The sequence below is a fragment of the Rhinolophus ferrumequinum genome, chromosome X (genome assembly GCF_004115265.2).
Source record: "Rhinolophus ferrumequinum isolate MPI-CBG mRhiFer1 chromosome X, mRhiFer1_v1.p, whole genome shotgun sequence".
Taxonomy (NCBI): domain Eukaryota; kingdom Metazoa; phylum Chordata; class Mammalia; order Chiroptera; family Rhinolophidae; genus Rhinolophus; species Rhinolophus ferrumequinum.
In genome coordinates this window covers 3,417,280-3,443,119 of record NC_046284.1, presented here as the reverse complement: position 1 = coordinate 3,443,119, position 25,840 = coordinate 3,417,280, and the positions used below count along the sequence as shown (strand labels likewise).

The window sequence follows — 25,840 nt, the reverse complement described above, 5'->3', positions numbered from 1 at the left end:
TGGAAGTACTACTTTCCCGGGATACTTGCGACGGGGCCTGTGTGGCCCACGACCGTGGGCCGGAGTGTGGACCCGGCGTGCGGGGAGAACAGGCCGACAGCTCTAGAGGAGCGCCAACTTCCCACGGGGTGAGCGCTCTGGGAACAGGACTAGGCGGGACCCACCCCTAACCGCACGAGCCGCACATTCAGATTGGTGCCATCGAAAGCGCGGCGTCCTTAAGAGCTCCCTGAAACCCCGCCCCCTTCCTGTTCTGGGGGCGTGGTACGGGGCAAGGACCCCGTGACGGAGGTTGCTATTGGCTAAGAGCAGTAGGGTTGGCCTTGCGTTCGCCTGAGCAGGGGAGTAGACAGCTCAGCGGCGGCGGAGGGAGTCTATGCGCGCTGAACAGCAGTGGGAGGTGTGTGAGGCTCGCACTGGCCGCAGACCCTCGGGCGCAATCGCCGGAGAGCTAGGACGCAGGGACGGGACTGCCGGGCCACCCGGCCGAGGCTTCAGAGGCGCAAACTGATGGGACTGGCTTGCTCGGCCGCTTCTCCCCGCTCTTCTAAGTACGCTGAGCGGGGCCCGCGCTGAAGTAGAAGCTGTCGGGGGGCGCGCAGCCCGGAGTCCCAGTGTGGCCTGGAAGAACGGAACCCGTGCCAGGGCGACCCAGGCGGGAGCCCCCGGACCGTGCTCAGGTTTTAGGGAGATTCCGACTTCTTCCGAGGGGCGCCGATCCTGGGACGGTCGAGGCGTCGGGGCGGCCACCGAGTCCCCAGCGGGGAGACCCCGTCGCGTAAAGGGCGCGCAGTCCCCAACAGTCTCGGGGAGCAAAGCGGAATCCGGCAGGAGCACCCGGGGGCGCAGAGCCCCCGTCGCGCCCGGTGCGGCAGAAAGGCCAAGGGAGCGAGTCCTCGGAGGCCGCAGCCCATGCCCGGGTTGGGGGCGGCTGCCCAGTGAGTCCTCCTGGCCGGCCGGGAGGAGAAGAGCGACTCAGAAGCCGGCGGGAGGGGAGCACTTCAAGGCCGGCGGTCGCGGAGGATGGGCGCTTGAGCGGCTCGGAGCGCAGCGCGGCACGGGAAGACGAGGAGAGCTTTGCTGAGGAGGCGCCAGGGGATCCCGAACTGCAGCCTGCCCCCGGGAAGATGGCCCGGCCTGGGCAGCGTTGGCTCGGCAAGTGGCTTGTGGCGGTGGTCGTGTTGGCGCTGTGCCGGCTTGCCACGCCGCTGGCCAAGAACCTGGAGCCCGTGTCCTGGAGCTCCCTCAACCCCAAGTGAGTAACTTACCCGCTCAGGTCCTTGGGGGTGGGAGGTACTCCTTCGGGGTGAGGCCGCGCGCCCCCGACTGCGAGTGGGGAGGTGTTCGGAAGAGGAGCGGCACCCCATTTTGTCGCCGGCTTTTTCGAGTGTTTTCCTGCGGGCGGGCGGGGCAGGGTGCGGCGGGGTGGGGTGGGGGCACTTGGCTGGGTTGTGACCCCGCGGCTTGCCGGCCCTCTCCTTCGCGTCCCAGATCAAGTAGAGCTAGATGGTCGCGCCAGGCGGAGCTGGGAGTCCGGGCGCTCGGGAGCGCACCCGAGAGCTGGCTGGGGGGAGGACGCAGCCCCTTCTGGGGCCCCTGGGAACGTGGCGGTTTTCGCCCAGAGCCTCTTGAGGGGCGAGCTTGACCTGAGCGGGGGGTGAGGCCGGAACACGGGTTCCTCGTTTGTTTAGCTTTGAAGGGACCGCGGCGCGGGACCCCGCTTTTGGAGCGGGTGGCAGCGCCCGTATCCCCATTCGGGCTTCTCCCATTTTAATTTCTCTTTCTTCCTGTTTGCCTCCCTAGCTTTTCGCTTTGGCGTTTCTTCTAGCCCCCCTTTTCTCCCTGCCGGGCCTTGGAAGGGCGGGCGCTGCTCCCAGCTCACAAAGGCGGCGGGTGGAGAGGGGCGGAGTGGGAGAGGGGTTTGTGGAAGGGAGATTCGATCCAGCGCCCGTCGGGGGTCCTATGGAGCCGGCGGCAGAGATTCGAGGGCGCCAGAGCGGAGAGTGGCGGCCCAGCGGTGGAGGGCGGTGGGTGGGGAGCGGAGGATTCCTGCCCAGGCGTTCCGTTGGCCCTCACACTGTGTCCCTCAGATTGGGGAGCTGTGCTTAGATTCCCCCAAGGGGTTAGGGAGGCAGCTATGTAGACGAGATCCTTCCCCTTCACCGCCCCCCCCCCCAGCAACTCACACACCTTTCAGGGCGGTGGCTCACTGGTTTCTGGGCTGTTAGTGGGGAGTCGCTGGGGCTGTGTGACCTCTGGACCCTTTTCTCTTTTGGCATCCAGGACTCAGGTTGGATCCCAGGGTCAAAATTGTCCTTCCTCCTTGTTTTCTGGAGGTTCCAGCAGTGTGCAGACACCCCACTTAGTGGGAAACTGGGGGATTTGGCCTGCTCTGTCTGCTCTCCGAGTCCAGTATCTGTTATCTCTTCCTGTCCACTCTCCTGGGCTCCCCGCTAACTTCCCAGGGACAGTGCACCTCTCGGCCCTGGAGTGGGAGAAGGTGGCTTTAGTTCTCTTCTTCTTGGGTTAAGGTAGGGTCCTGTTTACTGCTCGGTGGGGGTGGCTAAACCAGGGCCGGGATAGAGGGCTCCGCTTCCGTACAAGGAAGGGGATTGGCAAGAATTTCTCCCCGACCCCGAAGCCAAACTGGGCGCAGTGCTCTTCTAACAGCAGGGACTCAAAATGGTCTGGGGACCCTGGGCTGCTGAGCCCAGGGGGGAAGGTTGTGAAGTGCCTAGTTGCCCCGTGAGAGTGGAGGCTGGAAACGCTACCTCTTGAGCCAGGAGAGCTGAAAGCCGCCCGGGGTAGCCCATCACAGGGGCTCATGGGAGTGACCTAATTGCTCTCTCGGGTCTCTAACCAGAGATAGCATGCAGCTCCACAGCTGGAAGGGAGCCCTCCTGCAGAGTTGGGGGGTGGGGGCAGCTGGGAGAAACAAGATCTCTCGGAGCTTCCCCCCTTTTGTTTTTTGAGCGTTTAGTGCTCTGGACCGGTATGCAGGTTTTTCAGGCCTGACCACCCCCCACTTCTGCATCCACTTCAAGCTGAGGGCAGGCAACCTCTGGGTGGGGGGTGATGGCTGAGGACTCAATAGGACCTGCACAAATTCCATCCCATAATTGAACAGATCCTGGGAATTATTGGGGACTGGTCCTGGTGCTACTGTACAGTCCTTCCCCCCACCCCCGCCCCCAGTTCCATCCACTCTCAGGGGTCTGGAAAGCAGCTGCGGGGGTCGGGGGATGGCAGGAGGGCAGGAGGGCAGGAGGGAGGCACTGCCCTCTGCTCCACTGGAGCTCTGGGGGCTGCCTCTGCCACCGCACCCAACCCTCAGGATGCCACAGCCTTTCCAATAAACAGTCTCGCTCTGCCGGGCTCCCTCCTTGCCTCCGGCCGGCCGAGTTCTCCCTCTCAGGTCCTTGTCGTTTGGCTCTGTCGCCCTCTGAGCCAGGCTCACCTCCCCTCTCCAGCCAGGCTCGCCTGCTCTGTCTCACACTCCCTCTCACTCTCACTCACTCTCTGCCTCTTTTTCTCAAGTCCTTTTGTCTCTCGCACATGCCCGTGCTCTCCCTCACAGGCTCCTTTTCTCTCTTCCCTCCCCTCTTCCTCCCGGCTTTTGGTCTCTCTCCTCAGCCCTGTCAGGAGCTGGCAACCCCCCTCCCCAATCTCCCAGCGCTTATAAACCCTGCTTAATTGCTTCCTCCTTGGGAAAAAAATCAAAATAAAGAAGTGCCGGGGCTGGGGGTACGTTCCCAGGTTCCGGGGCACACCCCAGCCCTACCGGGAGCGGGGCGCTGGGAGGGCCAGCCCAAGATTCCCAGCCTGTTTCCCAACTGGCGCTGGGGCCTCCCGGTGCGGTGGTCCCCGGGTGCAGGAGCCTCTGCCTCCTTGGCCTCTCTTGTGAGCTTTGTCAGACGAGTGCAGGGTGGGCAGCGGGCTTTGGTCCCACTGGAGGATGGGAGGAAGCAGAGTGCGTGCACGCGTGGGTCAGGGGATGCGATGGGAGGTCCCAGGCCACCCCCTCCCCCAGCCTCTTCCCCTGAGAGCTTGGGGCAGCCGGCAGGCCTCACACTTGAGCCCTCAGCCAAGTCCAGCTGCTGCAGTTCAGTCTCTCAGTCCCGTTCTGACCCCTTCTTGCCCCCCACTCAGGTTCCCCCACCTCCAGGGGGTGGGGGTGTGCCTGAGATCACATTACACCTTCCCTACAAGGGGGTGGGGGTGGGGGCTTCAGCGTGGCATCCAGGACCCTTGCCTCCATCCAGCATGGGTGGGGGCAGCTGCAGACCCCAACCCAGGCTTGCCTGCCACAAGCCAAAGTGTTGTCCCCAGCCCCCTCACAGCTGTTCCAGCTCACAGTCCTGGGGAGGCCAGCTCAGGGGGCCCCTTTCCGGGGCGGCTAGGGACCTGACCTCCTCCACTCTGTGGCTGATTGGCCACAGGTGGGGGCCTGAGCGTGATGGGAACCCAGCAGCTCCTAGAGTTCCCTGTTCCTCTGCCTCACCCCCATCCCAGGCAGCCAAGCCAGGGCAAGAAGGGCCTGTGAGTCTGGGGTGGAGGCCGAATCAAGGGTTCCCTTTCTCCCCTCAGGCTCTCCACTGCCTCACAGCTCAGTGGATGATGACGGGCAGGCCCTGGATAACACTGTGCCCCGCGGTTTTCTGCCGTTGGGACTGTGGAAAGGGTGGGCCAGCCAGGAGGCTGCTGGTTGCCATGGGAACACCAGGTTTGGGAGAGGGTCCACCCTGTGATTAATAGAGGTGCTGAGGCTGGGGGATACTCACCAGCCACATTACATTTGGGGTTCCTTGCCCTGTGCCCCACAGCAGCCCCTCCTGGCTGTGTTGGTATGGTAGTCCTTTTGGGTGGGTGTGCCAGCTGCCAGCACTGGAAGCTTCTTTCTTCTAAACGGTACTGTGCTTGGTGTGCTAACAGTCCGGCAGCGCCTTGCTACTCACAAAGCGACCTCATGTGTGAACTCACTGGACGTTCCCAACAGCCCTGGCAAGGTTGGAATCGCCCCCCTTTCCCAGATGAGGCAGTGACTTGTCTAAAGTCAGTCAGCCCATGGGGGGAGAGCTGTGCTGTGCCATTTTGTCCCGCCAGGAATCCTGCTGCCTCAGAGTCTAGGAGACACAGGAATTCAAGGTGGCCTGTGGGAAGAGGCGCTGGCTCTCTGCCCCTGGGTTCCCCTCTCACCTCACAGGTGTGCGTGCATCTGTCCTTGTGACTCAGGCCCTGCCTACCTGGGATGAGCAGTGCTGACTTCCTCACTTGACGTTGCTAGGCCTACCTGTGAGGCAGCCTGCTTGCTACCTGGTACTGTCCCTGCCGACTTTCGTCTCTGGGCCAGCGATGTCCCTCTCAGGGACCCCACGGAAAGCAGACAATGAGGATGGGCGTGTTATAGCCATGGTGGGTCCTAACATTGGCCAGGTGTCACAGACGGGAGGACCTAGTCCAGTGTAGGTGGGAAGGGTGACTTCCTCTTGGACTCTCCTGGCTTCCCTGCCTCCAACAGTGCTGTGTGTGTGCCAGGACCCAGCTGCTGTTCCTGCCCACCCACGCCTGGGCGGGCACTGCTGGGACACGCCAGGCCTGCTCCTGCTGCCTCCGGGGCTGGGTGGAGCTGGGGCAGTGAAAGAGGAGCCTTTAATTTGGGGACTCCCCACCCTTGCTGGGATGAGAGCAGACTTGAGCTCTGGCTTAGGGTCTATCCTGCACTGGTCCAGCCACCCTGGGGGTGCAGGCACAGTGGTGCTGGGCTCACCCAGTCAAGGCTGTGGCTAGAGTCTTCTACCAACTTGGGACTAGCGTGGCCTGGGACCAGGGTCTCCCTTCGGCCACTCCGACAACAAGTTCCTAGAGCTTGAGGGAAGCATGAGAAGAAAGGAAGTGTAGACCTGGTCAAATGTGGGCAGCTCTCTGGGCATGACCCCCATACTGCAGGCTCTCCCCGCTGGAGATTGTGATGGATGGGTGGAGAGGGGCTCAGCTGGACGAAGAAGCAGGGGGCACTGGCTTCTGACCAGTTCAGGGCCTTGGAGGCTACTGGCCCAGACCCTCAGGCTTCTACTATCCCAGGATTCTTTGTAGCTGTCTTGGTGGTACTTCTAAGCTCAGTGGGAAGGCTGAGGGAGACACTGGGCTAGGGTGCGTGGAAAAGGCAGGCCCCAAGGCAGGAGCTGGACTGCTCAGGCTGCCTCCCCCGAGGCTTTTGACTCCCTGGGGTGGCTCGCTGGGGTCCCTGGGCAATACCAGGCTAAGGAGGGAAGGCCTCAGGGGTTACCATGGCGACCTGCTTCAGGCTTCCTGCTGGGCCATGTCAATCCCCTTAGTTTCCAGAAAAGGGCTTTGTCTGGGGGTGACCCCAGGCAGGAAAGCTTGGCTTGATAATGGGGGCAGTATTAGTTTTTGAAAAGTGGGGGATCAAGAGTTTAAGTTGGGGGCAATCTCTTCCTCCTCCTCGCCTGCCACTATCTTAACCTGGTGAGTGCGAGGCAGACCTGCAGCGTCCCCCTGTATGACTAGTGTGGTACCTGGCTTCGTGGCCTCGCTCTCACTGGCTGCGTACCCCCTCCTCGTGGCCCCTTGCCACTTTCTTGGGCTTCTTACAGGCCAAGAAGCAGTTTTTCCAGTGGAGGGGAAGGCACTGAGCAGGCGCCATTATGGGGGTCAGGGTCAAGGAAGGCAGGCCTCGGCAGGCTCCTCTCTCTTCTGACTTTAGGGGAAGGTGAGTTTCCCTCTGCCAGCTGCCATGCAAATGAACTGATGAATATTTATGTGTCTGCTCACTGAGGTTGATGAGAGTCTGAGGGGTGGTGGGGGCAATAGTCCTCTCCTTCTCCCACCCCCACCCGCCATGTAGACCTCTGTTTCCTCCATGTCTCTGGGTTCCAGGTAGAACCCCAAGTAGCTTGAAGCCCTGTGTTCCAGTTCCAGGGCTCCAGAGCCTGAGTGGCAATGGGAGACTGTGCTCAGGGCAGAAGGATACCCTGGTGAGTAAGCAAGGGCCAGGTGGTTAGAAATCTGAGCTGGCCTATACCCCCTTGTATGCCCTCTATGGGTCCGCTGTCACCTCCAGAGACAGTCTTGTTGAGGTGCAGCTGTACAAAGACTTAGGTCACCTTAGACCACGAGGGGTTAACATCCTGGGTGAGTTAGGGTCCTTGGGTTGGCTCTAAGCACCTCTCTTCAATGGAAACATCTATCTGATTACTGATTCCCTCACCAGAAGAGCCTGGATGCAGTGGCTCGAGAAGCTTCCTTCTGGTTCTAAGATGTTAGAAGTTGTCTAATCCTTTGATCTGGATGGACCCAGTGTGAGGATGGGAAGGTGGAAAATGCCTTGGAATTATACAGGCTTTGCTGAAACTTCTGGGCTTTTTATGGTACATGGGGTGGGGGCATCGCCTCTTAGGTGTTCATGTGGGCCTCCATCCTATGTGTGCTTCCTTTCCAGCCCTCTGGGGTGTGGTCAAGTTAGGTACCAAAGGATCTCACTGTGGCTGTTAACCTCTTGCGCAGTAGGGTGATAAGCCCCAGCTTTGGGGAATCTCACTCGACATGAAGAGAGGGCTGCCTTTCCTCATGGCCTTCCTTTACTTGGTCTAGTTCCCCCACTTGCCTCCTTCGGGGCTGTCATTTCCCTCCCTTGGATGAGGACACTGAGCTCCCAGTAGGCCCTCGTACCTAGTGGTTCCCACTGTGGGACAGACCCTCCAGAAGTGGAGCCACGCTCTTCCACTCTCGGCTTTGTTCTCTTGAAGGACTGTCTTCAGCCCTTCATTGTCCTTCCTGCTACAAGGTCTGTCCCCAGTGGGAGGAAACCCACAGCGTGGGTTGTGACCCTCGAGGCCTTTCACTCTGGCCCTGGCTGAGCTTATCCACCTTTTCTGCGTGTACCAATTGCCAGGCCAGTCACTGGCCTGGAGTTTGTGTCCGAGCCACTGCTGCCCACTCTTGCTGTGTGTCATCTTCTTATTCCTCGCCCAGGACCCACTTTCATCCCACTCTTTCTGTTGAGCCATCTCTCACCATTCTGTCACATGAACTGCTTCCTCTCACTGCCTCCAGGCCTTGCTGTTTGAAACATGCTCCTGCGCATAACCTACAGCTGGCCTGGTGCTGTCTGTTGCTAGAGCGTGGACCACTCACTGTTCTGACCCACACCAGGCAGATAGGGCCGCATCTTTTCTTCCTATTTCCAAGGCTGGGCTCCTGCGTACTTGGTATCAGTATCTGGTCTCCTGCCTCTTGGTAGACTAGACAATTTCTAAGCAGGAATCAAACATGTTGAGTGCCTACTGTGTGCTAGGTGTTCTGCATGTGCCACTGCGTCTCCCTTGTACATGCAGGAGTGTGGAGGGCTCTTATCACCTCCCAGTTTATACGGCAGGAAGTGGAAGCTCAGGGAGACCAGGCAGCTCATCGAAGGTCACAGACCTAGTAAGGGCCCTGTGTGATTCCAAAGTCTTTCTGCTTTCTCCTACATGGTACTGCCTTGCTCCCAGCTCCAGCCCTTCCAGGCTGAGACGTGGTTGGCCAAGAGAGCACCACTTTCTTACTGTGTGCCTAGGCAAGGACACAGTGATATGAATAGATGGCCTTGGGCAGCTGCCCTCCACCTGCTCTTCCGCAGTGCCTGGCCTTCTCGCATGGAAGACAACCCCAGCTCAGAAGACATTTGTCCATCTCTTCTCACGAGCTGGAGCAGAGGCAGTGTGGCGGTGGGGGGATTAGAACACAGATGAGGGAGGTTTCTGGGGCACTGTGTTATATGATCTATTGTCTCTGCTTTGGCCACTTCTCCCCGCTCTGTTCTTAAGAGTGAGACTGGTCAGCCTTGGGGATTCAGGCTGTTGCATGGAGGGGCTGAGATAGGTCCCGGTAGGACACCGGACAGTGGGAGAGGAGAGTGGGGAGAGATGTCTGGAGCAACAGCTGGCTAGAGACTGTGCCCATTACTCCTGGGCTCCAGGTGAGGCTTGTCCCTATATCCCCCCCATGTCCGAGATTAGCAGGGATGGGGGAGAAGGCATGGGTCCCAGGCAGGTTGAGCTCCCCTAACCATTGGCTGGGAGCTGCGGAGGTGGTGGCTAAGGCATGTGTGGGCTTGTGTGTGTGTCTGTGTCTGCGCGTGCGCGCATACACGCATGTGTGCAGAGGAGGTGGTAGCAGTGGCCGTGAAGGAATGTGAATGTGATGGCGGTGGGAGGAGGACAGGGCTTCCACCTCCAGGCAGCACAGGCCTGACACCTTGGTACCCAGCCCATCGCCACGTCAGCCCCCTGCGGAAATGCCACATTAGGACAAAGGGCTCCCCCAGCTAGGCAGTGCCCCACCCTGCTGAGCAGTCAAAGCCTGGCAGCCTTGCCCAGGGGCCACCCCATCCACACCCTGCTGGCAGTGTGCTTCTCTCTCCCCACCCCCAACTCAAAGATAGAGGAAGGACGGAATTCCTGTGTTTGCCATCTCCACTCTGGAGGCCCAGCCTGGCCCTCGTTGTCTGCTCCCCTGGCTCCGGGCATGGCCTGAGAGCCCAGCTCCGAGGCTGACCGTCACTTCCCTTCTGGGCAGGTTCCTGAGTGGGAAGGGCCTGGTCATCTACCCAAAGATTGGAGACAAGCTGGACATCATCTGTCCCCGAGCAGAAGCAGGGCGGCCCTACGAGTACTACAAGCTGTACCTGGTACGGCCTGAGCAGGCAGCTGCCTGCAGCACCGTGCTTGACCCCAACGTGCTGGTCACCTGCAATAGGCCCGAGCAGGAAATCCGCTTCACCATCAAGTTCCAGGAGTTCAGCCCCAACTACATGGGCCTGGAGTTCAAGAAGCACCACGATTACTACATTACCTGTGAGTTCCTGCCCGTCACGTGCTTGTCTACTAGCCTGTAGCTGAGGCGGCAGCTTCGAAGTCCTGCAAGGAGACCACACACAGCCCAGGCCCTGCCTGATCTACTCCCCTCCCAGCCTGGCCTTGCAGTTCTGCCCTGACATTCACCGGGGGGGCCTGCCGCCAGCTTGCCTTGGCTCTGGGAGTTGGGTGGGAGAGGACCCCAATGTGTGATGCTCCCTCTCTTTATTTTCTTTGTCCACCTAAGATCTAATCTTGGGGACAGCAGTTAGCAGAGACCTTTGGGATCAGCCAGCTGTTCGGCCTTTGTCTTCCTGGGACTCTGTGGCCCCAAGAGGAGAAGGGGCTTCTTGGCGTGCATCACACAGGGAGTCAGTGAGAGGATTGGGACTCCAGGCCAGTTCTCCTGAGCCCCTAGTCTAGGATTCCTTCTAGTCTCTGTAGGTTCTGATGGTTCTACCTCTGAGCAACATTGCCCAATGAGAAGACACATGTGATGTCCACTCAGAAAGAAGGGCCAGGGCCTGGTCATGACATAGAGAAGTGGCACCTTTGGGGGAGGGGCTAGTTGCTGGCCATGCTGGCTTCTCTGTTCCCCTGGGAAGGAGAGACATAGGTGGGGGCTGCTTGCCACTCCCTGCCTCCCAGTTCTGTCCTAATGGGTTAAGGCAGCACTAGGGGTTCTGGGTAATGTGGGAAGGCCTTTCTCTCCCTCTGACTGCTCTGGCCTCTTGCTGCAGCTACATCCAATGGGAGCCTGGAGGGACTGGAGAATCGGGAGGGAGGTGTGTGCCGCACGCGCACCATGAAGATTGTCATGAAGGTCGGGCAAGGTGAGTGCCCAGCCCGAGGGCGCCCCCATTAGGCCTTTCAACAGATGTCCCTCACTGGGTGTGGGTGTCATGGGAGCAGGGGAGGGGGCAGCAGTGTTACAGTATCTGTATAGAAGCCATTCTTGGCCCAGACTAGATGACTGAGGCACCGATGCTGGTGGGGTCCCTCCCCCTCACCTGTGGTCTCCCACACGCAGACCCCAATGCTGTGACACCTGAACAGTTGACTACCAGCCGGCCCAGCAAGGAGGCAGACAATACTATCAAGATGGCGACGCAGGCCCCTGGCGGTCGGGGCTCTCTGGGTGACTCCGACGGCAAGCATGGTGAGTGTATGGGGCTTCTGTCTGAGAAAAGGTGGCACGGGACCCAGCCTGAGATCCGCCATGTGTCCCTGAGACCCCTGGCTGACTATTCCTTCCCTCTCCCTTCCCCAGAGACTGTGAACCAGGAAGAGAAGAGTGGCCCAGGTGGGAGTGGAGGCAGCAGTGGGGACCCTGACAGCTTCTTCAACTCCAAGGTGGCATTGTTCGCGGCCGTTGGTGCCGGCTGCGTCATCTTCCTGCTTATCATTATCTTCCTGACGGTTCTGCTACTAAAGCTGCGAAAGCGGCACCGCAAGCACACGCAGCAGCGGGCACCCGCCCTCTCACTCAGTACCCTGGCCAGTCCCAAGGGGGGCAGTGGTACAGCGGGCACCGAGCCCAGCGACATCATCATCCCCTTACGGACTACAGAGAATAACTACTGCCCCCACTATGAGAAGGTGAGTGGGGACTACGGGCACCCCGTCTACATCGTCCAGGAGATGCCACCCCAGAGCCCAGCGAACATCTACTACAAGGTCTGAGAGCCCGGCGCGGCCTCGGGCCTGATGGACATCGGCCGGGACCGCACCTCTCCTTTCTCCCCACGCCCCTCCCCTTGCCAGTTGTGCCCACCTTTGTATTTAGTTTTGTAGTTTCTTGGCTTTTATAATCCCCCTTTTGCCCTGCCCCTGGGCTTCGTAGGGGGTGCTTGTGCCCCCAGCCCCCATGCTCTTGTGCCTTCCCCCTCTGGCCAGGCCTCTGGGCTCTGCGGGGGCGCCCCTTCTTGGAGGGCAGGGTAGGACGCTGATGGACAGTGGGCAGGGAGGTGTCGCCCTGGCCCTGCCCCCCATGTCTCCTTCCCCCTTCCCAGGACTGCTTGTCCGCTATCATCACTGTTTTTAATGTTTTTGTGTTCATTTTTTAGCTGTCCACTCATTTTCATCTGTTTTTTGAAGAAAAATGGAAAAGGCAGCCCCTCCCCAGGCTTTCTGAGCCCGGCCGAGCCCAGTGTAAGGGGCTGGGGGCAGGATGTGGCCAGCCGGGAAGCATAGGATGGCATTTCTTTTATAAACTCCTTGGTATTTGGCAGAGGGGAGGGCAGGCCTGGGTTGTTCTTGCCCACGAGGGAAGACGAGAGTGCCATTGGGCAAGGTGTCTCACCCTCCCCTCCTGACCCTCCTGCTACAGAGCTGATCTTGGCAATGGGGTAGTGGCTGCCACCCTTCCACCAAAAAAAAAAACCCCTTCCTTCTGGGATTCTTGGGCATCTCCTGCCTCCCTCACTCTCACGGTAATTAACGTCTTAATTGGCTGTTGCCTGGGGAACAGGAGAGCTGCTGCAGGCAGATGACCTCATGGGGGGTGGAGGGAGGTAAGTGCCCAGGTGGCTATTTGCCCTGCAGAGCTGGGAGTTCCCCCCTCCCCCTCTACCCTGTTCTCTCCTCACCTTTGGCCCCCTTTGGCCTGGTGGGGAGACAGAGGCCCAGGGCAGAGACGTAAGCGGGTATAAGGCCAGGTGGCCTCCTTCTCTTCTGGGCTCCAGCACAGGTGGGTGCCCCACAACCCAGCTCTCGCTACCCCCCCCCCCAGTCTTGGGCTGGGGCCTGGAAAGAGGAAGAGGCCGTGCACTTTGACCCCGGCTCCTTGCCAGCACGGCTGCTAACAGACTGCCACCTGAGTGTGCCTTGCAGGCGCTCCCACAGTGGCCATGGAAGGAGCTGGGCCTTACCATCCACCTTCACGCTGCCGCCTGGCCAGCTGCCTACCCCAGTGCCAGGTGGAAGAGGGAAGCAGAACAGCCAGCCCTTCCAGGTGGCAGTCGGAAGGGTTTTTTGTTTTTGTTTCTGTTGCCATTTGTGTAAATACTAGTCTTTTTTGGAAAAAAATAATGTAAAGATGTTTTGTATAAACTCTGAATTATTTTCTTGTTGCTTTTTTCTTAGAAAAAATGAGAACTAAAAAAAAAAAAAATTAACCACAAGGAGAAATGGGTGTAAAATGGTGTCGTGATGTTGGGGAGTGAAGTGTGAGTGTATAAGTGAGTGTGTGAGAGAGTGTGTGTGTGTGTGTGAGAGAGAGAGAGAGAGAGAGAGAGAGAGAGAGAGAGAGAGAGAGAGAGAGAGATTTCCTGTGCCCCAAACACAGTGAGCTGGGCAGGTATGGGAAGAGGGTAGCGGTCCTATTGCAGCAAGGTGTTTCAAGTGCCCTATGCCCCTCCTGCTCTCCTGCCAAGTCTCTCTGTCCTCTTGTTCTACTGGAGCCTGCAACCATTCCCCCGTCTCCATCCTGACACCTCTGTAGCACAAGTCATGGGCATCTGCCCGGTCTGGCAGTAGACTCAACTAGACAGGGTGAACGGGGTGGGGGGCAGGTTCCCATGGGGACCTGGGTGTGCCCACGGTACTGCCACCACCTGGCTGGGGCTAGATCTGGGACCTGCTGGCAGGCCCAGCCCTGCCCTGCTTCGGGACGCCCGGAGGTGGATAGAAATAACTTCCTAAGAGCTCGCTGTCAGCTGTAGCCCACTGGGTTCTGGGGCTGCTGCAGGCTGCCCAGTTCACTTCTTACCCAGAAGAATCTTCCATCTCCTGTCTTCAGAGACCTCACCGTGGCATACTTGGGGGCTCTGGCTGGCAGCTGAAGTCCCCGAGCTAGAGCAGCCCCAAGCACCGGGTCTCCCTCCCACAGACTGGTGCTCTGAGAGTGTGGTGAGGGCCGCGAAGAGGGTTTGGCCTCAGTTGCACAGCAGAGATGCAGACTGGCAGGGCCCGGGCCTTCCCGTTCCAGCCTGGAACAGCCTGCAGGTCTTGTCGGGGGGCCTCCCTGTGGAGATGGCTAAGGCAGATGTCAGGAGGGGAGGACGAGTGAGATCCCATCAGCTAAAAATGGGTAAGAAGGCACTGGAGGAAAGGAGGAGGAGGAAGGAAGGGGAGGGTTAGTGATCCAGAGCAGGAAGCCCCAGTGAGCCAGCCAAGGAGCAGGCTGGGCTGTGAGCGAAGTGGAAGTGCTTGGAGAGCCAGGGACCTGCAGGGCGGGGCGGGCGTGGGGGAGGCTGGGGTGCTCCGGGAGCCAGCCGGGGCAGAGGCTGTTTATTTGGTTTCTCATTAACCAAAGGAAGTGCCTGGATCAGATGGGGCCTGTGTTGCTTGACTGCCTGCCCAGAGTGGGGCCCGGCCGGGGCCGGGGGTCTCCAGCCAGGGCTGCTTCAGGCCACATTGATGTCTCTAACTGATGTGGGGCCTGACCCGGCTTGGGTGAGCCCTTCCCACACTTCTCCATCGGAGTGTCCTTGGGTGGTCCCCAGCCCAGCCCAGGATACCAGCAGCCCTCACCCTCCTGGTGGTGCCGGTGGGGGATGGAGTTCCCAGGGGCCCCTGGGGAGTAGCTGTGGGGCTGTGGAGTCATGTGTGGCAGTCTCTCCAAAAGCCCAGGCCTGGAGACTGGCTGTCCCCACTGGCCCTGGCCTGGGTGCCATGGCTGGTTCTGGTTAGAGCCCAGTGCCCGCCCTGTGCTGGCCACACAGTGGTGCTCAGTCACCCCTTGTGGCATAATGTCCTTCACCTGGACAGTCCCTACCTTTTTTAAAAATCGTTTAACACATATTATCTGACTGAGTTGCCCAAGCTACCCTGTGACGGTGGAGGGTGGGCAATTATTTGCCTCATATTTGAGATGAGGAAACTGAGAGCCTACAAGCAACAGCCAGTAAGTTGCCCAGGAACACACATCAAGGGAATGGGAGCACTAGCATTCAAGGCCAAGCTCAGTTCCTTGAGGGTGATTCTCCTTCAGCCCAACCCCCTGCTCCTTGCCCTGTGTTGGGTGAGACTGAGCAAGCATGCTTCCTCAGGCATCTTGAAGAACAGGAGCCCTCCCCCATTCCCTTCCCATCTGTGTGGCTCAGGGAGGGACCAAGCTTAGCTAGCTGGAGGCAGGAGGTGTGAGCCTCCAGTGGTAGGGCCCCAGACCGGCCCCACCCTCGGCTCTCCTTCCTGTCCCAGCTGAGCCCAAGCCCTGGTGAGTCAGGGACAGAGGATGCTTCCCAGGTGAGGGTGGGGCTGCCTGGCTTCCTCCACAAGCTGAGCCCAGGTCCTCAGTAAAGCCAAGTTGGACAGGTGCTAACCAGGCCTCAGTTTTCCTGAAGGAATAGGCCTTGTGGAGCTGGAAGGCCAAGACTCTTGTCACTTATGACACTGGCCCATTTAAGCTCCCAGGAGGCCTCCCTGAGGCGCCAGAGACGTGTATGGCCTGGTACCTTCCAGGCAGGGGCATGAAGGTGGGCCAAAGAACCCAGGGAGAAAGACCCAGGCCCGACTGGGACCATCCTAGGTTGGGCCCTGCTGAGCAAGCAGCCCTTTGGCCACCTGGCATCAATCACTGTCGGAAATCCGGCCTGCCTGCCTGCCTGGCCTCCTGTCCTGCCCGGGCACGTCACAGCCCCACTGACACCCCAGCTGAGTCAGCCCCAGTCTGCCTGGGGACCCTCCTGGCCCATCTGCTGCTGGCCTCCCGTACAGCTGGCCATTGGATCTGGGGGGCTGGGGCCCCAGCTGGTGCTTGTTAGGTTGGCTCCCCCTTTGGGAGGCTGCTGAGGGGGAGACCAGCCCCCACCCAAGACAGGGGTCACAGAGCCCAAACTGAAAGCAATTTAAGGGCACGGGGGAGACAGTAATTATAGGTTCTGTTTCCAATGGTTAATTATCCAGCTGGCAAAGGGAAAGGAAAGAGGGAAAGCTGGGGGTGGGGGGAATAAGGAATGTGTGAAGGGATATGGAGGGCGGGAGAATTTGCATGGGGCCCTTTGATACAGGAGAGAGAGCCCCCAGCTGTGCTGTAGGGCAGGAGGCTGTGGACCTGTCCCAGCTCTAACACGGCTCTCTTTTTGACCAGGGGCAGGCAGGTCCCTGCCTCTTTGGGCCTCAATTTCCCTGTTTGGGTAACGAGGAGTGAAATTAGATGTCTTCATTTATTCAGAAAATACTGAGTACCTAGTATATGCCAGTCAGTGCTCTAGGAAGTGGGGTACAGTGATGGACAGGATAGACAAGGTCCTGTTCTCAGGGACCTCACATTCTAGAAAGGCCTTCATATGTATTGCTAAGTCTTGGGAATGTGAGGGGCAGACAGAGGATACACAGACTAAAAACTTGGGTTCTAAACTTAGCCTTTCATTCATTCATTCATTCATTCATTCATTCATCCATCTGCTTTTTAAACAAATGCCGACTGCCTAGCATGTAGTAAGCACCAATAAATTGTAGCTGCCATTTCTCTAGTGAGGGCACCCTTTTTGCTTTGAGGGTGGTCCCCAAGGCCTGGCTGTTCCCTCATCACTGACCAAAGCTAGCCTTTTGCAAAATTCCGAAACCTCTTCATCACAAGTTATCCTGAATCTCCAACGGCAGCCCACCTCCCCAGCCCTCAGCCCCCAACCCCCAACCCAGGTACCTGGGCTGGGGTGGGCAAATTTATCCAGGATAAGTACTTCCCAAAGGTAGAGCCAAAGAGCTGTGTGTCCTCAGGCCTTGCCTACCATTGAGGGCCCATGTACTGGTCTCTCCCAGTCTTCCCAGAGGCAGTGGGTGAAGAGCTGGCTTCTCAGAGATGAGCTTCCGCCTTTCTCTGGCCAGAGCCCTAGGAAGAGGCTCCCTTGGTTTCAGAGTCCCAGGGGAAGCCAGGGAGATCCTGGAGTCCGCCCTGCAGCATGGACTCCATGTTGGCTGGATTCTGCTGGGCAGAGCCGTTGCTGTCACGGGACTGGCTGGTGGCCTCTCTGGCTACCCTCATGCCTGTTCAGTCGAACCTGAGAGGTAAGAGGCCAGGAAATGGTAGACTTAGGACTTTCCTGAGAGCTCTTTTCCAGAGCAAACCCCTCATGGGGAAACTGAGGCCCAGACACTGGAAGGGACTTACTCAAGGACAGACTGGAAGTGCTGGCAGAGCCAGGCCTCAGAACTACCGTGTTTCCCCGAAAATAAGACCTAGGCGGACAGTCAGCTCTAATGCGTCTTTTGGAGCAAAAATTAATGTAAGACCCCGTCTTATTTTACTGTAATATAAGACCAGGTCTTATATAATATAATATAACATAAGACCGGGTCTTACATTAATTTTTGCTCCAAAAGACGCATTAGAGCTGACTGTCCGCCTAGGTCTTATTTTCGGGGAAACACGGTAGCTACCTTGCCTCACAGGCCACAGCTGTTTTACACACTGTTGCTTTGTTCTCCCAGAATCCCCAGGAGTTTGTGTGTGTGAGTGAACCAAACAAACCTATATATACACAGTATTTATATTGACAAACTATGTAAGTTTACACAAGGCAATTACCAAAACGACACATTATAACCCTGAGGAAAACACGGTCCTGGGACGTTCGTTTTGGCCTGGTTGGAGCAGACCTTAACATTCACTAACAGTTGGCCCGCCTCTCTGGTGGCACCTCACACATGGGTACAACAGTCTCGAGGCTTCTGTAGGGGCCAGAATCGGGCATCTGGAGACTGAGCAGGGCGTTAGAGGTCATGCGGTTCACCCTGCCCCAGGAGCCGAGTATGGCAGTCCAGCGTCCTGCGTCCTGCGTACACCTCCAGGGCTGTCCTCCCTCCCCTTCCTCCCCAGACAGCCAGGCCTTGCTGGCCAGCCTCTTAGCTGTCCTTGCCCTGTCTTCAGCCCCCTGCACACACTAATAGCCATGGCAGTAACATGCTTTCACATGCAAATTGCTATGGAATTCTCAGCCCCTGCCGGTGCCCCAGCCCCCAAGGCCTCCCCCTGGGCAGATTCAGAGAAGAGAATGGAATCTTTCAAGCTGTTAGGGCGTTTAGAGACCTTCTAGTCCAGCCCCCTTGTTGGATGGATGGGAAAACTGAGGCCCAAAGAGGGGAAGAAGGAACTGCCCACAGTCACAGAGAGAGTTCCCTGGGACTGGCCCTCACCCAGGTTTTCTGACTTCCAGCCCATTGCCTCTTCAAGCCACCACGGCTTCCCAATCCCCCTGCCCCACCCCCATCCAGGGTTGTTTACTATGGACTCTGGGACCCCCTCCCTCTGGCACTGCCTCTCGTCCCAGGCACCCCTCAGCGGGGCCTGGGAGTGTGGAATCCACAGAAGAAAAGGCCAGAGGTGGCCATGCCTTAGGGGCACTTCCCAGGGAAGGGGGCCATTCTCTTTTGAAACAGGCGACAGGCAGGATTTGCTCACTTCTCTCTGTGGACCAGTCCCCAGCCCCCTGATCCGGGCCAAACCACTCTGGCCCCCACAGCAGGCCTGCCACGCCATGCCAACCCTTGTCCTGGGCCCTAGCCCCACCAGATCTTCCCCGCTTTGTGTATTATAGCTCTGCTGGAATTGCCACCAGCAAAGCCTGGGCCTTAGGAGGCCCCGAGAACCCAGGTCCCAGTCAGGTATGGAAAAATCTCCCTTCCCTTCAGTTCAGATCGAAATTTTCTGAAATGAACTTTACAAGGAAACAAAAATAAACACCAAAACGAAAAAGGAACCAGTTTACAGAGCACAGGTGTCTGCTCCCAGCTCAGCCAAGGCCCTGCCACAGATGGGCCCAAGCTAGAAACTTCTGGGTTATGTTTCAGTTTGGCCTCTGAAACAGGTCTTGACCAACCCCAACACCAGCACCCTGATTCAAGCTGCTTTCATCTCCTGCCTGGTTCCCCTACTTCCACCATGTCCCCCATCTCTTGCAAAACGGCGGCCAATGCGATCTTTCCTATAGTGAATCCTGGTCTTGTCAATCTCTGTGTACCTTTCCAATTTGTCAGTCTCCCCTCAACCCCTCAGCATGTCTGTCAGGGCACTGGGTGATCTGGCCCCTGACTTCACACCTCTGCCCCTCCATAGCACACTCAGCTTACACCCCAACAACACAAACCTACCCACAGAGCGTAGCACAGAGGCGATGTCAATAAACCTCTGCAACGCTTGTCAAATTGAATGGGCGTGGCTCAGCTGGGACAGTCATCCCAGCGTCCTGCTCCTGCCCTCCAGGTGCTTACATTAATGTCCAGCCAATCTGGAGAGTCAACGTCTTATTATATTGCCTGCCAATAACATTGAACGTTTATTGAGGACTTATTATAGGACACATACCATGCTCAGCGCTTCACACGCCTTCCTCCGTTGACACCTCATGTCTCAAGGGTCTCAGGGAGGTCCTTATCTGAGGTAGGAGCATGATCAGCCCTGATTTACAGGTGATGAAATGGAGGCCCATAGCTAGGAAGCTGCAGAGCTGGGGTTTGAATGCCAGTAGCCTGAATCCAGAGTCCCAATGCCCTCTTTGCTACGCCCGCAAAGTGACGTGGTGGTACCAGTGTGGGGAGAGAGTGAGGCTGGGCCCAGCGCCTGCCCCCTCAATGTCAGTCCTGTGGCTTCAGACGCCATCTTCTGTGGTAGTTAAGAACCCAGACTCTGGAGTCAGGCTTTCCTACTGTCTAGCTGTGAATTCTCGAGCAAGTTACTTAAACCCCTCAATGCTTATTTTTTGCTCCATAAGACAGGGCTGAGAGTAGCAGCCATCTCATGAGACTGCAGTCAGGAGTAAGGCAATGCACACATGACAAGCCCTGAGAGCAGCGTCCTGTCATTTACTAGCCTTTGAATCCAGAGGCAGCCTTTGGTTCCTGTTATCCAGCCGTAGGCAGCCAAGTCCACTCAACAACCAGAGATGCTTCGGCCTCAGCCTCAGCCTGGGTCGCTATGGTCCCAAAGAGAGTCCAGTAGTGGTGGGCTGCAAGCTCCTCTGGCCCCAGCCCCAGGGCTTGGCCAGTGGGCGCTTGGCTCCTGAAGACACAAGGGGAGAAACCCGCAGTCCACTGTGCCTCTACAGGAGCTTCGAGTCATTTGAGGCCCGACTCTACCACTAATACTTGAATAAGTCATCTCTCGAGGCTGGGGTTTCTTCTGTATCTGTTTGGAATGGAATGATATAAAGCCAAAGTGGTTTATACAAAGCAAGTGTATATCGATGTAAGGAGCCACCACTGCCCTTCAGAACAGGTGTTCCTTCGGCAGTGAACCTGGCACTCAGTAAAGAGTTGATGAATACATGAATAGTATATATTCTGTGTGAGTGTCTCTGCCACACAGAATCTCTGCCTGTCCCCAGCCAGACTCCAGCAGCCAGAGGTCTAGGGCTGAAGCAAGGACACTCACCCTGGCAGTGAGTGGTCTCGAGTGCTTCTGGGAGTCAACTGTTAGCCTGAACCTGAGATCCAGAGACGATTTTGTTCGCGTCTTCAGCAGGTCACTGGAGCTTCCAGGTATCGTAGGAAAGATGCTGCTGCAGTAAATGGCTTGTTTTCATTCTTGTTAGGCTGGTGAAGTTTAAGGTGGTGTATCGTTTCCAGAGGTGACTTAGATAATAATATATGTCAAAAGCCCAAAAAGGTGCAGACCTTCTGACCTAGCAATTTCAATGCAGATGAAGGTCCTGTTTAAGGGATTTTTATCACGTTATAAAAAAAATTGGAGAAAACCTCAAAAACCACTTTCTCTGCGAAATTTTCACAATGTACACACACACACACACACACACGCACTCTAGTAACTATGAAAATGTGTTGCGGTAGCATACATGAACTGTCATCTCCTTAGAGAAAACTTCCCGGTGCTCCTTCTGAGCTCCCCATTTTTCTGTAGAATCTAGTATGTTGGATGACAATGGCCAAGCTCTTCACCTCTCAGTAACTCAGTTTCTTCCTCTGTCAAATGGGCCTGCTGATACCAATGGCGTTGAGTTGTTAAGAAGAGGCTGTGAGATAATACTTGTCGAGTCCTTGGCACAGGGCCTGGCACGTCATCACCACTCAATCAATGTTATTACAATGATGACTATCTCAACATGAGACAGTTGCACGACTGCCTCTGTCATTAGACCGTGATATCTTCAAGGCTGAGGACGATGCTATTTTTTTTTTCTCTCACTGAATCTAGGGCCCAGTACCAATCTTGGCACATAGTAGGTGCTGAGTGAGTTTGGTGAAAGAGACATTTGGTCTAACGCTTTTGGCATGGCGTTAGAGGCAGCTGAGGCCCAAGAGAGGGCAAGAGTGGGGCCTAGAACTTGTGTCTTCTGTCCTCAAATTGTAGCCCTTGGGGATTCGGGGGTAAGCGTGGGGATTGGGGGCAACCTTCTAGATTCCTTGAGCTGAACTGCCTTGCTTTGGGTCTGGGATCTTTGTGATCAGGGGGTCTCGAGGGCTGGGGCAGTCGTGCTGACCCTTTCCCCATTCTTGCCCTCATTCCCTCCATCTCGGGCTCTAGTCTGGTCCAGCCAAACAGGAAGATTCATTAACCGTCTAAATATACAGAGCCCAGGGGCCATGTGCAGCCTGCAACAGAGCTGGAGTCCCAGCAGGGCCAGAGCCTGAGGCAGCAGTGCTGGAGAGGGCTGGCTGGGAGGGGGCCTGGTGAAGGGGAAGCCCCGGGAACAGCTCATGTGATGATTGATGGGGAGGTGAGTGAAGCCAGGCCAGTGCCAGGCCCTCGGAATCCCTAGTCTCTAGTCCCGTTCATAGTCACCTATCCCTGCATGCCATCCCCACCCCCAGGTCCACTTCTGGTCCCCAGGCCAGCTTTGGGACCACCTCCCTCTCCACACTCCCGAACCCCTCAGTTCAGGGCCCTGAGCCTCAGAAATATGGAGCCTAAGAGGTGGGCGACCAGGAGTGGGGGTGGGTTTCCCCAGGCTCCTGCCTGCTTATTATTGTAAGGGCTATTTCTCTAATCAAAACTCCCCAATTACCCAAGGGCCCCTCTGATTAATATTCCATGATAACAGGAACAGGTCACATCTGGCTGCAGGAGCTGGAATTCGACACTCCAGGAGCCCCATGATTGGTCTGCAGGAAGAATAATAAACTTCCTTTCTCCTGCCCCCCTTTCCCTTCCTTCCCATTCAGAGGCTCCCCTTTTCTTCCACCTCCCCTTCCCCAGCCCCTGGCTGTCCCTCTCTACTCCCACCCAAGCTCCCTGCTTTGCCCTTTGCCCTCCACGGAGGTGGAAGCCACCTCTCCAGTCCTGGTCAGCCCCCTGGCCATTATTGGCCCCTGTTTGCTAAGCAGGCTCTTTGGCCAGGGGGCATTTTATGCTGGGGTGCAGAGGGCTGAGCAGGGTGGGCAATTTCTGAGTGATTGTGGGTGCTCTAAATGGAAGAGCTCATCAAGTTCTCATTACCATCCTCGGACGACGAGTGGGTGTCATCCCTGTTTATTGATTGGCGCGCGGTGCCTCTGAGAAGCCTCGGGACCTGCCCGGTGTCACACGGGCTTTATGACAGAACTGGGGTTTCAATGTCCGAGCTTTCTGCTTCCAAGGCTACCTTTTCACCACCCCCACCCCGCCTGGCATCCCACCCTCATCTGCTGAGAACGGTTTCAGTCCCTGAATGCTTGGATTGGATTAAGATGGGACCCATTGATACAGTAGAGACTCAGTGCCTGTGACACCAGACCCTCAGGTTTCCATTGGCTTAGAGATGGGTTTCTAGGCAAGAGTGAAAGGGGACCTTTTAGTGGAATCCCCCAGGCCAGAGAAGAGAAAAGGTTTGCCCACATTCATGCGGGAAGTTAGTGGTAAATACGTGTAGGAGACTCGGGTGAAAACGCCTTCCATTTACTAGCATGTGCATGGTCTGAGTGAGACAGCTTTCCCATCACACCTGTATGCGAGGGACTGCCAGATGCCACCCTCCTCCGCCTTGACCCACACACACCCCAGACAGTTCACAGCTGCTTGTGTTTGTTCGCTCTTCACCAGGGAGCCTGGGCAGAAAGTGGTCTGTGCTTGGAGTGGGGGTCTGGGCAGCAGGGAAGGGGTTGTGGTCACTGCTGGTGGCCAGAAAGGATTTACCTTCAGCCAGTCCTACCCAGGGTGCATGGCCCTCTGGCAGGTGCTCCCTCCTTTCCCACCGTGATTCTCAGCAGCCAGGAGAAGGGCCAGTCCCTTGGGTGTCAGGAGCACACTTTCCCCTGTTGTCCCTCCCCCCTCACAGCGATGGGGCACATGCTTTCTCAGTGCCTGAAGAGCAAGAGAGCAGTTTGGTTTTGCTGAGGAGGGGCAGGGCAGCGGAGTGTGGCCCCGCCCCTCACGGCCCCACCTGACACTTTCCTCTGCCTTTCACCTGGCTCCTACCTCCCTGGGTGAGCTTTGGAAACAGCCTGAAGCCACTTCTGTCGTTCATAGCTGGGTAAACTGAGGGCCCTGGATGAGAAGACTGACCCAGGCTTTGACTCAGTGGTCCCTGGCTCCAGTGACTCCTCCCATCCCCCACCTCCTGACTGGGACGGTCCTGGCCAGAGGGCGAAAACAGGGGGCTGCTCAGTTCTCCTGCTCTGACCCTTGGTGAGATCTGACACCCACTGTGCTCTGTAGGGAGCCATGAGGCTTCTGGGGCACAACTATGTCAAGGTTAATGGAGGCCCAGACAGGCCTTGTAAGGCCTAGAGTCCTGCCAGGAGAGCAGAGGCCCAGGCCCATCCAATCCCCATGTCTCTGCGTTGTCCCTGTCACTGTTCTTCTTGCCCTGGCCTTGCAGCTTCTCACTCAAAGCCCTGCCTCTGCCTCCCCTCTGGGCCCATCCTCTCCTCAGGTTGGCCCTGTAATTCATCTCCTACACACTGAAACTGGGCTGGATCCAGGTGAGGTACTTAGCTTCTCTAGCCTCAGCTTCCTCCTGTGTAAAGTGGGGATAAAAATCAGACCTACCATGTTTCTCTGAAACTAAGACCTACCTCGAAAATAAGCCCCTAAGTCTAAGTTAAGCTCGTCAGCCCGACGGACGCATTTAGTATGTTATGACGATGTTCCAGAAGAAGATGACATAACCGTATTTGAATAAATGTAGATTGTTGTGCATGAAAAAATGACATCCCCTGAAAATAGTCCCTAATGCGTCTTTTGGAGCAAAAATTAATATAAGACCTGGTCTTATTTTCGGGGAAACACGGTGTCTGTCTTGTGGGGCGGTGAGGATGAACTGAGAGTGTGAGGCAAAGCACTTGGAACCGTGCCTGGAGTAGAGGGAGCACTCACTCTTATCATCTCATCTGCTAACAATGAAAAAGCCTGCCACCAAGTGGGTGGTTACTCGGCGCCAGGCACTGTTCTACTACTTCCTAGGTCATAGCTGATTTAGTCACCACAACAGTTTTATGGTAAGTATTACTGCTATCATTCCCATTTCTCAGATGAACCTACTGAGGCACAGTGATATTATGCAACTTATTCATGTTGCTAGTAATCTGCTGAGCAAGCATTTGAACCCACATAGTTTGACTCCAGAGTTTGGCCTCTTAACCACTTGGCCATTTGGTCTCCCTAGAAATAGTCAATGACTCCCCAGCATCTATAGGATAAAGCCTAAATACCTTAAGCCACCGCTCAAGGTTCTCCCTACCCCTTCCTCCTCACACTACAAATCATCTTGACAACTGAATGACTGCTTCCAGAGCACCAAGGGTGCTTGCCTGCTTCCAAGCTGTGGCTTAGGCACTTTCCTCCATTAGAACGAGCCTCTCCCCTCCTGCCCCAAGTCCCTGCACGTGCATGCACACAAACCCCCCTTCACCAGGTGTTTATTTTTAACCCATTTCCAAAGCTGATGGGTTCAAGTAAGCACGTGAAGAGGTGGAATTTGTGTGTGGGGAGTTGGGTTTGAGGAGAGGTTTGGAGGGACACATCAGGTATGACCATCCTCAGGAAGGGGTCCTGGACCGTCTCAGCTCCTAGGAATGTTCCTTTTGAATCATTCCTCTCCACTCCTCTCTTCCCCCTGCCCTCAACACCAAGGCTTTCAAATATCTTGTCTACCAAATTCTCTGCATTTAAAAACAATAAAGCAGGGTTAGCAGGGAAGGCTGAGCTTCTAGAAAATCACATACCACGTTTGGCAGTTCAATGACTCGATGGGACTTCTGGGCAAACTGGATGCAGGGGTTGAATCCCCTGCATATAAGTATAGAAAGATCAGTCTTTTTCTCTCCGCTGTTGATATGGTTTTATTGTCAAGCTCTAGGACTGACTGCAACAGACAATTGATCCTACTGCCTGATCATTGTCAGAAAGCAGGACTTAAGGTCAACTACCCGAGAACCCAAATCATCAGCATTGGCAGACAGCCTCTAGCATTCAATTGGTTTCTCTCCAACAATTTAATACAGCAGGTCATATCATTCAGTTACCTGGGGGTGCAATTTGCAACTAATTCATCTTGGAGGGTTCACCAGGAAGCTATATAGCCTAAATTAGATGTTCTAGGGGTGTTTTATTGAGAGGTTTTAAATGGCCACAGTGGCAATTGGTAATGCCTGCTTTGAAAGTGTTCCAGACAAATGACTACAGACCTGGCTCCATGGTGGATAACTTTGCATTTTGGAGGGGATTCAGAACTGTTTTCAGGGGAACACTGCTGTCATCCAGCAAGGGGTGGGGTACCCCTCCAGGCCTCTCTGTGAGAATCGCTCCTAGACCCTTTTGATCTAGCTAAGCCCTCCCTGCCTAGCTCTCTGGCCAAGTGAGCTCTGCCATGAATTTGTGACTCAGAACTGGGACACTCTGGATTCTTCCTCCAGGTAACTCTCAGCCTTGAAGGCCCTGAGCCCCCAGCCTTATCAATAGCTCAGTTGCGAGAACTAATGTCTCTTAGGTAATATTGGGCAGCTCATCAGGGATCTGAGCTGGGGTTCTGATAACAGACCTGACTCTCAGTTTTCTCACCTGTAAAGTGGGGATGATAACAGTGCTCCCTCCTGAGCTTATCTGGGGGCATTCAATGCCTGCCACGTACTAAACTGTGACTATTACTATTTATTGTTATTCTTGGAGAATT

The 25,840-nt window shown here is 56.4% G+C and overlaps 1 protein-coding gene across 1 annotated transcript; it reads left to right on the top strand.

Annotated features, from left to right (window-relative positions):
* Positions 1 to 331: 331 nt before the first annotated feature.
* EFNB1 (ephrin B1) lies at positions 332 to 12,917 on the top strand. The gene is made up of 5 exons (XM_033114287.1): positions 332 to 1,255; positions 9,577 to 9,854; positions 10,595 to 10,687; positions 10,885 to 11,013; positions 11,125 to 12,917. The coding sequence occupies exons 1-5, from the start codon at positions 1,128 to 1,130 to the stop codon at positions 11,535 to 11,537; spliced, it is 1,041 nt and encodes a 346-aa protein (XP_032970178.1). The 5' UTR covers positions 332 to 1,127; the 3' UTR covers positions 11,538 to 12,917.
* The last annotated feature ends 12,923 nt before the right edge of the window (positions 12,918 to 25,840 follow it).

Coding starts and splice junctions, on each gene's coding strand:
- EFNB1 (XM_033114287.1), top strand. CDS start 1,128: ATGGCCCGGCCTGGGCAGCGTTGGCTCGGCAAGTGGCTTGTGGCGGTG. Junction 1,256..9,576: donor TGGAGCTCCCTCAACCCCAA/GTGAGTAACTTA, acceptor CCTTCTGGGCAG/GTTCCTGAGTGGGAAGGGCC. Junction 11,014..11,124: donor TGACTCCGACGGCAAGCATG/GTGAGTGTATGG, acceptor TCCCTTCCCCAG/AGACTGTGAACCAGGAAGAG.